General features: G+C 50.6%; 2 protein-coding genes across 15 annotated transcripts; one reads left to right on the top strand and one right to left on the bottom strand.

Annotated features, from left to right (window-relative positions):
• Window positions 1–1,834: 1,834 nt before the first annotated feature.
• On the bottom strand, window positions 1,835–8,727 carry C1H5orf52 (chromosome 1 C5orf52 homolog). Its single transcript, XM_074293940.1, has 3 exons — window positions 8,018–8,727; window positions 7,088–7,196; window positions 1,835–2,341 (listed from the first exon to the last, which is right to left on the bottom strand). Exons 1-3 carry the CDS (start codon window positions 8,107–8,109, stop codon window positions 2,069–2,071), a joined length of 474 nt encoding a protein of 157 aa, XP_074150041.1. The 5' UTR covers window positions 8,110–8,727; the 3' UTR covers window positions 1,835–2,068.
• Window positions 8,395–15,317, top strand: DUSP18 (dual specificity phosphatase 18). 14 transcript variants are annotated; one of them, XM_074293839.1, is made up of 4 exons: window positions 8,395–8,607; window positions 9,839–9,919; window positions 10,760–10,847; window positions 14,575–15,317. In XM_074293839.1, exons 3-4 carry the CDS (start codon window positions 10,771–10,773, stop codon window positions 15,101–15,103), a joined length of 606 nt encoding a protein of 201 aa, XP_074149940.1. In that variant the 5' UTR covers window positions 8,395–8,607; window positions 9,839–9,919; window positions 10,760–10,770; the 3' UTR covers window positions 15,104–15,317. The 14 variants fall into 14 exon arrangements, 13 of the variants coding, with proteins under 13 accessions (XP_074149940.1, XP_074149979.1, XP_074150027.1 ...); XM_074293926.1 differs by having other exon boundaries at window positions 8,437–8,607; window positions 14,468–15,317; XM_074293830.1 differs by having other exon boundaries at window positions 8,443–8,607; window positions 10,684–10,847.
• Window positions 15,318–15,568: the final 251 nt, after the last annotated feature.

Raw genomic sequence — 15,568 nt, forward strand, 5'->3', positions numbered from 1 at the left:
ACTGTATGCAATGAAAATATAAATTTTAAAACGGGAGATGAAAGTGCTAGCATGAATGAGGGATCAGAAAAGACTTCCTATGAAAAGGATTTTAGCTGAAAAAGCAAAGAAACTAGGAGATGGAGGTATGTTTTTTTGTTTGTTTGTTTTTAAGCCCAGTGACTGTCACAGTGCTTATAGTAAGTACTTAATATTTGATGCAGTAGACCATTCTGTTTACATACAGTTTAGTAAATAATTACTAACAATCCTTTTGCCCCTTTTGGAGAAGTGTCATCTGTGACTTTTTTTTCTGTTCTTTTGGCAATTCCCCCTTTCTGACATATATAATCTCATTGCCATCAGTTAACAAGCATGTATTAAGCATCTACTGTTTGCCAATCAGTGTGTTACGCTGGAAATGCAGAGACAAACAGCATGATTCCTGTCCTTAAACAACTCATTTTCACTGGGGGTCGACACATAAATGACTAATTAGTAAATGATTCAATCAGATGCTGAGAGATTGTCTTCACAGAGAGGCAGGCACTATCTCCTTTGTGCATGGATTGCTTTAGCACCTTTTCAACCTTATGTACCACGATAGGGATCATAATAAAGGGTTCAAAAGTTCTGAGCACTGATTATGAAAACTGTTTTAGAAATATTGCTTTAACCATTTCATCTGGCCACTTGAGTATCTGTGGCTCGGTATCCCCCCTTTACCCACAGACTTGCTTTCATTTCCATAATTTGGGTGGGGTGTTTATAGACAGTTATTGGGAAATCTCATTGGCAGCTGAGAGGTTGTTTTAATTAGGGAGAGATTTGAGACATAAAACCAATTGGGTTGCTTTAAGGAAAATTCAGACCTGAGGAGAAGAGAACTAGAACCTGTAATGGCAATGCTAGGTTTGAAGAGATGGCCTGAAGACACACATTTGATATAGGGAGCGAGCGAGTGCTGGTGAGTCAGGCCAACACTGGGGTTGAGAGTCTGAGTAACTGGGAGGATGGCAGTGAAGACAGTAACAGGAAAGGTGAATTGTGGTTTGAACACATTTTTAGTATCCAAAAAAGCAAGTGTTGCAAGACAAACTCAGGAGAGTTGTCTAAAGTGGACCTGAAATCCATGTGCCTGATTATTTGGATGTGATCTCCCTCATTCTAAGTTCCTCAAAGCCATGGACTCCCTCACCCAATTCATTATGGGAATTTATTCTTGGAACAGTGAGAACACTGACCTGTTTGAATCCTGTTATAGACACAACTCCCTGGGGCCTCAGTTTCCTAACCTGTAAAGTGAGAGGGTTGGATTCTGTGCTTCCAGAACTGAGTCTGTATGGTATCTAGTGGCTTCTACAAAGTAGGGAGTTCTGTATTCATTTGTATCATCGAGTGAATTTGAATTCTGCTTCTTGGGCAGGGGCCCATAAGTTCTAATCCCAGCCCGGACATCATTTTTAGATTAGAAATTGAACAAGTCACTTCCTACACCAGGTCTCATTTTCCTCATCTACCAAAAGAGAAGGTCTGGCTAGATAATGTCTCAAGTCTCTTAGAATTTTAGGTTGACAGTCGGCTTCTATGGTGAGAACTGAACTTGGAATCAGACTACCTCGGTTCAGGTCTTTTCACGATTTGCCAATCCTGACTTTGGGCTGGCCACTGAATCTCGGTTTCCTCATCTACAAAGTGGTTCATCTTCACCACCCAGGTGATGGGGACGAGGCTTTGTAAAGCAGATCAGGAGACGAGCTTGTCGTTGCAGGCGTGGTGAGGAGTAGAAGAAACTCGTCTTCTCTCTCCGCCTCCCCCACCTCACTTTATGAATTATACTCAGACTTTCAGAGAGTTTAGCATGGAAGAGCTTCATTTTACAAAAGAGCCACTTGAGGTTACCTCAAGTCACATGGGTAAGGAAGCAGCCTGTCCCAATGCTGGTGCCTACCTCCTCCCCCCCCCCACTGAAGTGGGAAGCCCCCATATATTACATGCCACAAAGAGAGAACCAACCAAAGGAAAGTTTAGTTAAGCATTCTCCAGGAGGGTCTTTGAGGCTGAAGCACAGCTCCTCCTCATTTCCTCCTCATTTCCTCCCCAAGACTAGGACCCTTCTATCCTGGTCAGGTGGTACTGATCTTGCTTTTCTTGTTCTGGCATTTTTCAGAATCTCCATCTTCTTCTTAGGCTTGACCTGGAGCTCATTGTTGTACTTGTGGAGGCTGTCCAAGTATCTCTGAATGGGTAGTGCTTCCCGACGCCAGCGGTTCAGCTTCCTCAGCTGGTCTGTCAGGAACTTCTTCTTCAGGTGGTCATAGAGATGGGCCATTTTCTTCTTGGTTTTGTCAGCTGCTCTTGTCTTAGAGAAAACAATGGGGAAGTTAGGAGGGAGAAAAGGGAGCCCCCTTCACTCCCTCTTCCGCATGCCCTCAACTGGGCATCTCCCTCACAAATAGCCCTTTCTAGGCCCCAGACCTACCTGAAGCACTCACTAACAGGTGGGGCCCCCTACAACAACAGTCTGTCATCTTTCTTTGCCTAGAGCAGGGATTCCCATGCGGGGCATGACAAGTGTGTCTGACGTGGCCACTTTGGGGGAACGTCTATTTTGTTTCTCATGTGCCTGGCGAACTCTAGAGTGATCTTCCTGTCAGCGAAGAGAAAATATGGAAAGGTCCACAGAAAAGCTGTGAGGCTCAAAGGCTTAGCCTTTTCCAGGATTGGAAACCCTGAGCCTGATGGAGCCCCTGGCCTGCAGCAGCCTATGTCTCTCCCAGTACTTGGCCTCCAGGTAAGCTGCACTGCCAAGCCAAGAACAGGGGGCCTCCAGGGTAGCCAGAGCTGGCACTCCTATTCCGGACCTCCAGACCGTTCCCTGTGCCAAAATGAACTTTACCTCTGCTGTCTAGGCAAGTGATCGCACCCTTCTGGTAAACTGAGGTGCTCACTGGATGACCCATTGCAAAAGGTTTACAATGGTAGAAATCAAAGGTCCCAAGTGGTGGGTTAGATTGGCTACTGTCAAGCAGGGCACAGTGAATGGAGATAAAAAGACTGGGATTCCCAGCCTGCCTCAGGCACTGCCACATTCTGTGGCTGCAGCAGAGGTCTGCGTCAATGCCAGCTCTTGGGGGCAGAAGAAGGCACCTTTCCTCTGAGATCCTGGCTAAAACCTCAGCCAGCCTTTCCACATTCTGGGGTCCCCGTCAACCCTGGGATTTGGAGCGGCTGAATGACTAGAAACATCCTCTCTTCCTTGGGGACCCCAGGGGTTAATTCTGGGGTTCAGTCATCACCTCTAAAGAAGTGACTCTCAAATTACATCCAGGCCTCTCTCTGCCTCAATTGCTTTCTTGAACTGCCTTCTTGTTTGCCTGAGTCTTCCCACTAGGACGTCCACAACCAGATTTATCCCCACCTTCTAGCCCCAGCCAGCCATTTTCCCTCCTGCCTCCCAGAAGCCTGAGACACCCCCTTTCCAGTTCACTGCTATGTCTTGTGACTTTATCTCCAGAGCATTTCTTGAACTCATTGCCTTCTCTCCAATCAGGTCCTTATCATCTCCAAATCACTGTCAAAATAACCTTCCCCCAGCACAGATTTGAACACACCATTCCTCTGTTCAAATACCTTCAGTGGCCCCAAGATGAAATACAAACTTCTTAGTCTGGCCTTCAAGGCCCTCTGCAATCTAGCTACTTTTCTGGCCTTATTTCATATTACTCTCCACTTCTAAAGTCACAGAGGGAGTTGAAATGGACATTAGAAGCCATCTGGCCCAACCTCTGATAGATGACGAAACTGAGACACAGAGAAGTTGTGCCTTATCCAGCGTCCCCCAACTAAGTGGAAGGCGTAGGACATGAGCCCAGCATCCCTGACTCTAAAGTACTTTCTGCTACCCTGCCATGTGCTCCCCAATTTCAGGCCAGTTGAGTTCTTATTCCCAGGCACTCGCATCAACTCCTCCGTTCTGCCTGGAATCCTCTTCCTTGCTTAGGCGACACTTCCCAGATCGTTTCTGCCATTTCTTGTTCTCCCAGAACGCCAGAACATTTCCCTAGGACCCCTGCTATAGGAGATCCTCAACTTGTGCGCACCGATGCATGGAAAAGTGACCACAAGAAGGACCTAAGGGGGACCTAGGGATGTGGAACACTGTATACACTATGTTGATGTGTCTGGCTGAACTTCCCTTTTCCCCATTTTATTTTTTGGTACAAAGGATAGCTCAGTGAAGGAGGAGTGAAGGGGGAGGGACACATCTGAAACTGAAAACTGAGAACCAAAAAAAATTTCTAAGTATAGATGATCTGGAAAAAGGCAGTCAGCCCCCGTGGATGAAGTTCCCATTATGTATCAGCCACTCCCTCTGGGAAGTCGGAGTCCAACAGGGGACATACACAAGAGATGAAGGCAGGATAAATCAATAGAAGGAATGTCCTGAGATCAAGGGGGAGTGGGAGCCGTTACTTTGACGGTGAGGAGAGGAGGGGGTCAGCTAGTGAAGATGCCCCGAGTGTGGATGTTACGCAGGGCCTCTGGGAGCTAAGAAGAGGGCTTGATATCTGCTCCTCGAGGTGACAGTGGGCCACATGCAGAGTTTGCTGATGGAGGCAGGGCAGACTGACTTAGCAGCTAAAGAGGTAGGACACTAGAGAGGGGATCCTAGAAGCAGGCAGACCCACAAGAGGACTATTGGGCTGGCTCAGGTGTGGGTGGCAAGGGCCTGTATCAGGGGAATGGTCATGTCAGGAAGGAGAAACACATTGTGAAAGTAGGATCTGTTTAAGCAATGCGCTGGACTATGGTGGGGGAAAGAGCACAGAATCAAGGAGGACACCCTGGTTGGGAACATGGGCAACTGGTATGATGGTGGCAGCCTCCACAGAAATAAGGAAATTAGGAAGAAGAGAGGGTTTGGAGGAGAGAGGACTTCTTCCACTTTGGACACACCATGCCGTCGGTCAAGGTGGCCAGTCTAGAAAGCAGAGAGCCTGGAGGTGGAGAAGGTGAGGCATCCGCTGAGAGATGATCATTCAAACTATGGGATCTGACAATGATGGACAGAAACAGCTACACTCAGAGAAGGAACACTGGGAATTGAATGTAAACTGTTTGCACTATTGTCTTTCTACCCAGGTTACTTATACCTTCTGAATCCAATTCTTAGTGTGCAACAAGAAAATGGTATTTACACACATATATTGTATCTAGGTTATACTGTAACACATGCAAAATGTATGGGATTGCCTGTCATCTAGGGGAGGGAGTAGAGGGAGGGAGGGGAAAATTTGGAAAAATGAATACAAGGGATAATGTTGTAAAAAAAAATTACTCACGCATATATACTGTCAAAAAATATATAATTATAAAATTAATAAAAAAAATAGGAGCTGTGAGAAACTAGTATAAAAATAACAGAAGGAAAGAACCAGATATGAATTGTAAAAGAAGATCTAGTCTATGAAGGGGGAAAAACAGGTGTCCTTAGAATTTTCCCAAAGTTGACAGAAGGTAAGGAGGCAATTTATATATGTGGTAAAAGAGAAGGGTGTTTTGTAAGGCTGTTTTGTAGATTAGATCACTTATTCTGCAAAAGAATACCCCCCAAAAAAAGATAATTAGATAATTAATTAGAAAGATATTAATTTCTTGTGGTAGGGATAAAATAGTATAAGAAAAAATAACAATTCCATCTAAATTAATTGGCCTATTCAATAGATACCATAAAAACCAAATAAAAGGTTGAGAATTATCAAAGGGGGGCAGCTAGGTGGCGCAGTGGATAGAGCACCAGCCTTGAATTTAGGAGGACCCAAGTTCAAATGTGGTCTCAGACACTTAACACCTCCTAGCTGTGTGACCCTGGGCAAGTCACTTAAGCCCAGCTTCAGGGGGAAAAAAAAAAGAATTATCAAAGGAATAATAGGAAAAAATGGGAATGAAGGTGGGTCTACCAGTTCTCAGTTTCAATGTATATTACAAAGCAGTACTCATCAAAACTATATGATGATTTATTAAAAATAGAAAAGAAGCCCCTGAAACAAATTAGTTAAATGACAATAGTATCATAGTGTTTGATAAAACCATTCTTAACTATTATGGTCATTGTTTTACTCAAAAATGCTGGAAAAACTAAAGACTAGTTTAGCAGAAATTAGGTTTGGAATAGGGTTCTTAATCTTTTTTGTCATGATCAGGTGCTATGGACTACTCAGAATTTTTTTTTTAAATCAGAAAAATAAAACAACTATGGGATCTGAGATCAGCAAGTGAAATGGGGGTCGAGGAAGAAGGGGGCCAGGGGCAGAGCCCTCAAAAAGGCCACCATGCAGCAAAGATTGAGTGAGGAGTGGTCAGATGGAGAGAGAAAAGCTATTGAGGAGAGAGCGATCAGCCAAGGCTTCGGGGAAGTGAGAGGTCACAAGAAATTGGCCTGAGCAAAAAGAGATCACTGGTCACCTTGGATCCAGAGAGCCGCATCCCTGGAATGGGACGCTGGAAACCCTAGTACAGAGTGGAACGTGTACCCTATAGTGATCAGGACCAGGAGAGAAAATTTCATGTTCAGTATGGTGGCACTTTGGGGACAAACTGGTTACTTGCAGAGGGGAGTGGGCTCAGGACCACCTGGATGCCTTTTTCCCTCTCCAGCAGCAGGGAGGTGCCACTTGTGTCCTTTGTACAGAGAAGGAAAATCGATCGAATTTTCCTGCCTACTGGAATGGCAAAGAAGAGCTGAGCCAGGCAATCACATCCTACCATTCTGCCCACTCTTTTTTGTTTTTGTTTTTTTGTTTAGACAGACACAGAAAGAGAAAAAAGGAACTAGAAGGGCACAGCGTACATGGGCCCTTGACTTCCCCTTGCTCTTTCCCAGCCTTTGGACCACTGACTCCCCGACCCTTAAATACCTCCTTAGCAATCATTACAGAAGCTCCCATTTCTGGAGCGGCTATGCACAATAAGGCTAGGCCTGAGCCAGGATTCCGGGCCCAATCCCCTAACTCCCACTGCCCATCCTCCCCAAGACAGACCCTCCAAGGGGCTGGCAAGAGGGGAAACCACTGTTTCCCTATGGCAAGCCTCCTCACTACATTACCTCCATTTCATAGACTCGCTGGGCACTGAGGTTGTCTCGAATAATCACCCTGGATAAGTGACTCTTGGGCAAAAATTTTTTCACAGCCACCTCACTGGCATTCATCAAGCTAGAGAGGAAAGGGCAGTACAGGTCAAGGATGTCGCTGGGCAAAGCCAGGGTCACGGGCAAAGCCAGGGTCACGGGCAAAGCCAGGGTCACGGGCAAAGGCCTCAGAACCTGAGGAGTAGCAGGAGCTGAGCCCATCAATTCTCTTTGGAGGTGGGAGCCCCAGGGGCCTAAGACCCAGCCTGTGGGAGGTGGAGATGAAAGGTGTTTTGGGGGAGGGAATATTAGGATTTGGAGAGAGCCTTAGGTGAGTGTTCTTTGGGGGGAAGCCTAGAAGAAGGGCCCAGGGAAGCAGAGTTCTAAATGGAAGGCAGACTCAGAAGGCTTTTAAAGAAAAATCAAGGACAGAGTTCAAATGGGTTGGGGACAGTGAAGACTGCAAAGGGAAGGCCTTTGTTAGAGTGCAAGTGGGGGCAAAGGGGGAGGGGAATAATGGAGGAGATAAGGGCAGGAATTGGAGGGGATCAAATGAGCTCTGACCAAAGTGTCTGAGAAATATGAAAGGAACCATTAAGGATGGGGGTGGGGGTGGGAGAGGCCAGGGCCCTGCCTGAGCCCCGCGCTTACAAAGCAAGCCCGGACCTAAGTTCAGCATGGCTGGGTTAGAAGCGCTTCATTTGTGGGGGCTCCTGGGCCTGACGGTCTATGGGCCGCGTGAGGGAGCAGGACGCTGTATATAGTGCCTGGAGGTACTGGATCAAGAGTATTGGGGGGCGGTCAACTGAAAGTGGGGTCCTCGGGCTAGGGGTTGCTGAGCCCCAAGGTGCGGAGTCGAGGGTCGGGGCTCCTCGGGGCGCGGATTGGAAGTGGGCCGGCCAGCACCTGAAGAGCACGGGAGCCTGGGAGGTTTTGGGCTGCAGGAACACCACCACGGGCTCCCCGGTGGAAGAGCCCTCGGGCCGGCGCAGCTCCATGGGCTGGTTCAGAAGCAGGGGCCCGCGGGCGAGGGCGTGGCTATGGCCGGCTAAGCAGGGGACTCTTCCCCAGAGGCTGCAGCGGGCAGGGAGGGCAGTTGAATGGAGCCCTAGCTGACCGGAGAGCCTTCGGTCTTTCGCGCGGCCTAGGAGACGGGCGGGGCGCCCGGGGTTAGAAGGCTGGAGCCCAGAAAGTTAAGCTCCTCCGTCCCCGAAGCGTCCGTTGCCCGGGAAACGGGCCCGATCCTCACGGGGGCGGGGGCGCATGCGTGCGAGGTTGGATTGTCCCCGCGCGGACGCCGTAGGGCGGACGCGGCTAGTTGCCTAGGAAACGAGCGGGGACGGGAGGGCAGGATGGAGGGAGGTGCTGGAGCAGTGTGTGAAGCGGCGGCAGCAGAGGCGGCGCGGTGAGCGGGCGGCAAGCGGAAGTTTCATCACAAAGACGGCGGCGGCAGCGGCGGCAGCAGCGACGGCGGGATCGAGGACGCTGAGAACTGGGTGAGTCTGAGGCTTGGTTGGCGAGGCCGGAACCAGGGCTCCCGCCCCGCCCTCCTCCCGAGCCTTCGGCTCCTTCGCCCCGCCCCTTGCTCTCCTCCACTCCCTTTCCGCCCTCCCCCTAGGACGCTTCGCCCCGCCCCCTGCCCTGTCTTCTTCCTCCCCTCCCTGTCCACCTCCCCGTCGGCCGCTTCGCCCCGCCCCTCCCCCCTCCCTTCTGTCCTTCCCTCCCCGTCGGTCCCTTTGCCCCGCCCCCTGCTTTGTCCGCCCTTCCCGTCGGTCCCTTTGCCCCGCCTCCTGCTCTGTCCTACCCTCCCCTCCCCACCCCACCCTCTCCGCCCTACTCGTCAGCCCCTTCGCCCCGCCCCCTGCTCTGTCCTACCCTCCTCACCCCTCCCTTTCCACCCTCCCCCAACCTTGCCCTCCCCTCCCTACCCTTCCCGTAGGTCCCTTCGGCCCTTTCGCCGAGGCCGCCGCCCCTGCCACAGGCACTTTCAATCCCATCAACCCTTTCTCCTCAAGCTCTTACCGTAATTCCCAGAAAGGAACTGAAAGCCGCCTCGCGAAGGCGGAACCTTTCTCTTGGAACCCAGGTGCCTAGGCTAGAGAAGCCCCTCCCCGGAATCATGCATCTCCCGGGCCCCAGTTTTCCGGTCTATGCATTGAGAGGCAGTCGGTGCAGGGGGAAAAGGCCCAAATTCAAAGTCGGGGTGCAGCCCTCCCTTCTCATGCTCCCACGGTGTGCCAGTGCCCGAAGAAGGAAAGCGCCCCACCCTTGCCCCTTATCGGGGTCCCCCAAGAAAATGGGAAAACAGGCGGCATCAGGGACACCGAGCAAGTGAATGCAGATGCCGGCCCGGGGGTCACTGGCAGAGGATTGGGGCGGGGGTGGGGGGTCAAAGAGGCTTGGGTCACCTGGGCCAGAGGGAGAGAGGCGTGGGGGAGGACAAGGGCCGGCTGTGGAGTGGCCGAGGGGCGGCGGAGACCAGAGCTGGTCAGCGGGGCCCGCGGCTGCTGCAGGAGGCCGGCCCAGAGAAGGGCTGGCTTTGGTCCCTGGTCGTGGCTGTGGGATGAGAGAGGCAGTGGGGGAGGGGTTTCCCAGTCCCCTCCCCCTTTCAGTCTGGACTTGCCTAGACCCCTAGCGGAGCCGCTCCCCTCCCTGCCTCAGTTTCCCCTTGGGAAGGACGTACTAATGGGCCTCCGTGCTCTTGGGGGTCATCCCTTCTTCCCGCAGACACGAGCACCGAGATTCTGCTACCTGACCTGGCCGTCCGGGGATTGTCTTGGTCTGGAACGCTGCCAGAAACGCCCAGAGGTAGGTCCGTGTGGGGGTTTCCCACGTGCGCCCCCCTCCCATCCTTGTTCGCCCCCCACGAGATCCTCCGGCTTACTGGCCTGGCCCCCGGACAGCATGAGTTGTAGGGGGCCGAGCCGTGACCTCTCTGCAGGGCCGGCTGCACGGGTCATCTGTCCTGAGGGAAGCAGTGGGGGGAGGTGGTGTCCGGGGCCCATGCTGTGCCCATCACCCTCTGCCAGCCTCCGGCCCCTGGTCTGGCCACCCGCTTCCATTAACCATCCTTCGTCCCCCAAGGAGAGGGGTTTGGGCCATAACGGAGGGCCCGGCCTCTGCAAGCCCCACAGAGGAGTCTTGAGTTCCATGCTGTAGATGAACCGGATGCATTGTAGCTTTTGGAGCAGCCATTGTGGCTGGAAATCAGCACTTTAAGGGGACCGTCTGGCCTCTGCACACTGTGGAGTTTGTGTAGGGAGAGACTGGGGAAGATCTTCACAGGCCAGCGCCTAAAGCCAACTCTAATAACATCAATTCAGGGAGGATTATTGTGCAGGCTTCCCTCTGGGTGCAAAACTTCAACTTGTCCCTAGTGTAAGATGAAAGCCATTCATCCGAAAAAGACCTGGGGTTTTTAGTGGACCACAAGCTCCTTGAGGCAGATTATGGGGACCAGAAAATGGTAATGGGATTTTTGGCTTCGTAACCTGGCTTAAAGTCAGGGAGGACCTGGGAAGTAATAGAACATAACCTCTGAGAGTGGGACTGGCTCCCTTGGGTTGTTACAGCTCTAGTGACTCGGCTTGTTGGTGCTGAAGGACCCGTTCGCTAATCGCTATCCCTGTTCTCCTGTGCCCTGGTCAGACCACATTCTCATGAACAATTCTGGGAACCGTCCGGAGCCATCCAGAGGAGGCAGCCAGCATGGCGAAAGGCCTCCCACTCTTGCTAGGTAAGGATTGCTTGCAGTAATGGGGGCGTTTAATTTGGAGAAGAGAAGGGGAAGACCTGAGAGCTCTTTCCAAGGACCCAAATGCAGTCATGTGGAAGAAGGTCTGGGTGTGTCCTGCTTGACTGCCAAGGGCAGACCATTGAGGAGAAAGAGCTGGAAGATGAGGGCAGGAAGCCCTTCCTCCAAGCAAGAGTCCCCCCAGAGAGGAGTCGGTTTCCCCTCCCTAGAAGGCGGCAGGCCACGCCTGGAGAACGCTGTCAGGGTGGCCATCCAGGGCATCTCCTTCAGGTGCAGGGTGGCCTCCTGGTGACTTTGGGTTGTCTACCAACAGCCTGGCCAAGTGAGATTTGCATAGAGGCTTTAGGATCAGTGACCCACACCCAGAAAGCCAGGTTGGAGTCCTTGTAAACTGGTGTCCTCAATTTCGTCAATCGAGGAAGCTTCCTCGACCACCGCAGCCCCCATCCTTTGAACCGGGTGTCTGAGAGGCCACCAGAGAAGGCTTGATCCAAGCCCCGCTGCTGCCGAAGCGGGGGATCTTGAGCATCTCCCTGGGCTTTGTTTCCCTTAAAGAAGAGGGTTTGAGCTACCATTTCTAGAAAGCAATTTGGAATTTTTTTTTTTTAATTGTCAACGTGTTCATCCCCACAGTGTGTTAACAGTGTTTCACAGTGTGAAAAAATACAAAGAGGAAAAAAAAAAAAAAACTTCTCATACCTGACCTACAAAGCACAAAGCAGAGTGCTTTGTGCCAAGAACTGGATGCAAAGCTAACCATCGTTGGGGGAATTTTTAAACAAATTATATGGAGCACATGAATGTTCTAGAATATTAATACGCCATAAGAAAAAGACAAATTTGGAGAAACACTGAAGGGAAGTGAAGATTTCTTTGAGTTGAGGTTAGTCAAGTAAGAATCTGATCAGCAGTGTAGCCAGTGACTAAGCCTGGGGAAGCGAGCTCTGCTCAGTGGCTTCCCTGAGCAGACGTGGTTACCCGGAGGGAGGAAGAAGATTGAACACCATTCCATTGCCACAGAGAAAGCTCCTCTCCTTGAGGTCCAGCGGGCCAGATTGTCTGACAGAACAGGGAGGTAGCACATGGCTAACAGAGAGGAGACCAAGGATGGCCTGCGACAAGGGGAGGGAGCTGCCGTTCCAGGAGGGGATTCTGAGTTTTCTGGAGATGGTAAAGTATTAGGTAGGTAGTAAATAACTTCGATCACTCTGCCTAGAAACAGCAGGGTTGGCCCTGGGCAAGAAAGAAATGTCTCCTGCCCACGATTTCTTTTGTGTTATCCATCCATAGTTTATCTACAGCCTTTCCACTCAAACTGCTTCTCCAAGACAGGTCCAGGGGCCTGGTTCCAGAAATGTCTGGAAAGAACCATGGAAATCAAACTGCGGAATTATGATGACCAAGATTGACCTCAGAGAAAAGTTGAGGAAATGCCTCTCCATCTTGTTGTGCTGGTTCAAGCACTGTCGAGAGAGTCACTGGTTTGGCTTTTTTTTTGTCTTTATTCTTTGTGACAAGAGATAGGCTGCTGAGGAGCTACAGGGAGGGATGTAAAAACAAAACAAAAAAGCTGTTTCTCTGGTAACAAATAGAAGAAAATGAAACGAATGAGGCTGGACAAGATGATCTGGAAGGTGCGGTCACAGTGTCTTAATAAGCACACATTAAGGTTTGTAAAACATTTCATGAGGACTAGGTATCAGCATCATCTCCCTTTCCCAGATGAGAAAACTCAGGCAAGTAGCACAGCGAGCATTCTGGGCAAGAAGATCTGAGTTCAGGTCTCACCTCTAAGGACACTCAGCAGACTTTGAACCTGCTTGATTTTACAATTAAGGAACCTCAGTAGCCACCAAGGACAACCCAGATGGGAAAACAACAGTCGTTTGGCCCCTCCTGAAGATCTCCATGATGAGGAAAAACAGGCAGCTCAGACCATCGTGGGGCCAGTCAGTAGTCCAGTTTGCTGGTATAGAGTATTTGAAGGAAAGTAAACGTGGCCCTGGTCATGTCCACTTCTGGCAGGACACTGAAGGGGCTGGTTCAGAATCCTGGCTCTGCTGCTTGACAATGGAAGGAAGAGCGGGGGAGAACCATTGGATTAGATGAAGGCCCTTTCTGGCATCAGATCCCATAAACCACTCGGACTGCCCGTGCTCTGCCTCGTTGAGCCCCCATTGGGAGAGCTTTATCCATGACATACTGAGGTTTGTCTAGAGAAGGGCAACTGACTCATTTTCGCCTAACAAGTGTTAAGCACCTGCTTTGCATGAGGCATTCCTGAGGATATAGTCACCAAAATACAAGAAGTTTTGGCTTCCAGAAGCCTGATTTCTTTGGAGAAATCCAACATGGAAATGGATGAGATTCTGCAAGATGATGTGATCGGAGCAGAGGAGCCCCACAGGCCCTTTATGGGAACTAGCCCCTGAACTGAAAGAGCTGAGCTATGAAGGCTTCTAACATAGAGGGGAGGAGCAAGGGCCTTCAGGGCAGACCATAGAGGTGCCACTATGATGGGAGCTAATAAAAGCTGGCACTAAGTGCCCATGTGGCAGGCATTGTGCTGAGAGCTTTACAAACTCTGATCTGATTTGATCCTTACAACAACCCTGGGAGGTAGGTGCTATTATTATTTTACAGATAAGGAAAGAGGCAAAGGGTCAATCGCCTTCCCAGAACGTCACTTGGGTCTTCCTGACTCTAGACCTGGTGTTTGCTTCATTTTCAAAAAAACACTGATAATCTGATAGTATTCAGAGGGAGCTCTATACCAGGAAGGGATATATGAGGTAGAGTTAAAGATTTAGGTGGGGGAGGGAAGGGGAACCCGGAGAGCCATTTCCAAGTATTTGAAGGGCTCTTGTGTGAAAGAAGGATTGCTCCGAGTTCTGCTTACAGGAGCCAACAGTTGCCAAAAACCAACTTGAGGCTTTATCTGAAAAACTCGCTAGCCATGAAAGCTGTCCACAAGGAGAAGGGGCCACCTTCAGAATGGGGGCCCCCTGCAACAGGCAGCTTCAAGCAGAGCCTGGAAGACAACTTGTTGGAATAGTGTAGAGATTCTCCTTTAGGTCGCGATTGGATGAGACAGCCCTGGAGTAGCTGCCAGCTCTGAGGAGGAGATGTTCTTGGGAACAGAGTGATCCTGAGCCCCTGAGGACACCCTTTCTCTCTCTGAATTTTTCCAGCTTCCGAGGACAAAGAAGAAAGAGTTGTATCTTCCCATTTACAGATCCTTGTTAATGAGAGCACCAAAGGTCTCAGAAGTTGATGCTGAAGTCTCCGTACTGGGAAGAGACCCAATTTTCCCCTGGCCCCAGCCTCCTGATGCAGCCATAAAAACCACCTGTTCCTCCCTCAGCCAGACATTCTGTCTGGCAGCAGGAGCAGCCCAGCCCAGCCCAGCCCAAAGAAGGGAAGGTCTGGGGGGAAGCCATGTGACCAGAGGCCGAGAGGTCTGGGGCTGGGTGCGAGTGTGTCCGGCACGCGCACATCCATCTCTGCACATCCCATTCACAGCGCCGCTGGCCGGGGGGGGCCGGCCCGGGAGCCCACAGGGTGGTCAGACTTGACTTTTAACATCTCCTTTCTCTCCTCAGTTTTCTTTAGACAGAGAGTAGCAGGAAGATGCAGCCCCCCGTCGTCGCTGGTTTATAAAGTTTGCCTTAATGAATACATCTTTGAACACTATCCCCATTCTCTTCAGGCAGCCTGCAGTCTGTGGCCTGTCCCAGATAACCAGCAGCCTGTACCTTGGCAATGGCTTGGCCGCTAATAACAAGGTCATACTGTCCAGCAACCAAATCACTACCGTCATTAACGTGTCCGTGGAGGTGGTGAATACTTTCTACGCCGACATTCAGTATGTCCAAGTGCCTGTGGCCGATACCCCGCTCTCCCGCCTGTACGACTTCTTCGACCCAATCGCCGACAAGATCCACACGGTGGAAATGCAGCAGGGCCGTACACTGTTGCACTGTGCGGCCGGAGTCAGCAGGTCAGCAGCCCTCTGCCTGGCCTACCTCATGAAGTACCACTCGATGTCCCTGCTGGACGCTCACACCTGGACCAAGTCCTGCCGACCCATCATTCGGCCCAATAACGGCTTCTGGGAACAGCTCATTCACTACGAATTCAAACTCTATGGCAAAAACACAGTTCGGATGGTGAACTCTCCCTTTGGCGTGATCCCGGATGTTTATGAGAAGGAGGTCAGAGTAATGATCCCGCTGTGATGGTAATTAGCTTTCTGCTATTCAGGGTGAAGGGTGCAGAGCTGTCATTCACTCTAGACCACGGTCTGAACTTGAAAATAAACTCTTCAGCTCGAGTATTATACTTTGATCGATACAGAAAAGCAGATGACAATGTGAGGTCAAGGAGTGAGCTCTCCTGGGGCTTTAACCTTGAATCAGCATCTATAAAGAATAAAACTCAGTCACTACAAAAGTTATCAAGAACTTAGTGATCGAGAACCTCCCCGTCTGTGCCCAATTCCCTGGGGTTAGTCAGGGAGGGGGGTGAGAAGGGGAGGGCAGGCTCCACACATTGGCTTGGCAGAGGGAGAAGCTGACAGTCGGCCTCCAGGAGGTGATCCAGAAAGGCTGAGGACTGGCTGGCAGGTTGGGAAAACCTACGCCTGGTTAGTGACTGGGTCTGCTATCCCCCCGAGGGCCAGGTTATGGCCTCCCTCCCCTTCC

This window comes from Sminthopsis crassicaudata, chromosome 1, assembly GCF_048593235.1.
Source record: "Sminthopsis crassicaudata isolate SCR6 chromosome 1, ASM4859323v1, whole genome shotgun sequence".
NCBI lineage: Eukaryota > Metazoa > Chordata > Mammalia > Dasyuromorphia > Dasyuridae > Sminthopsis > Sminthopsis crassicaudata.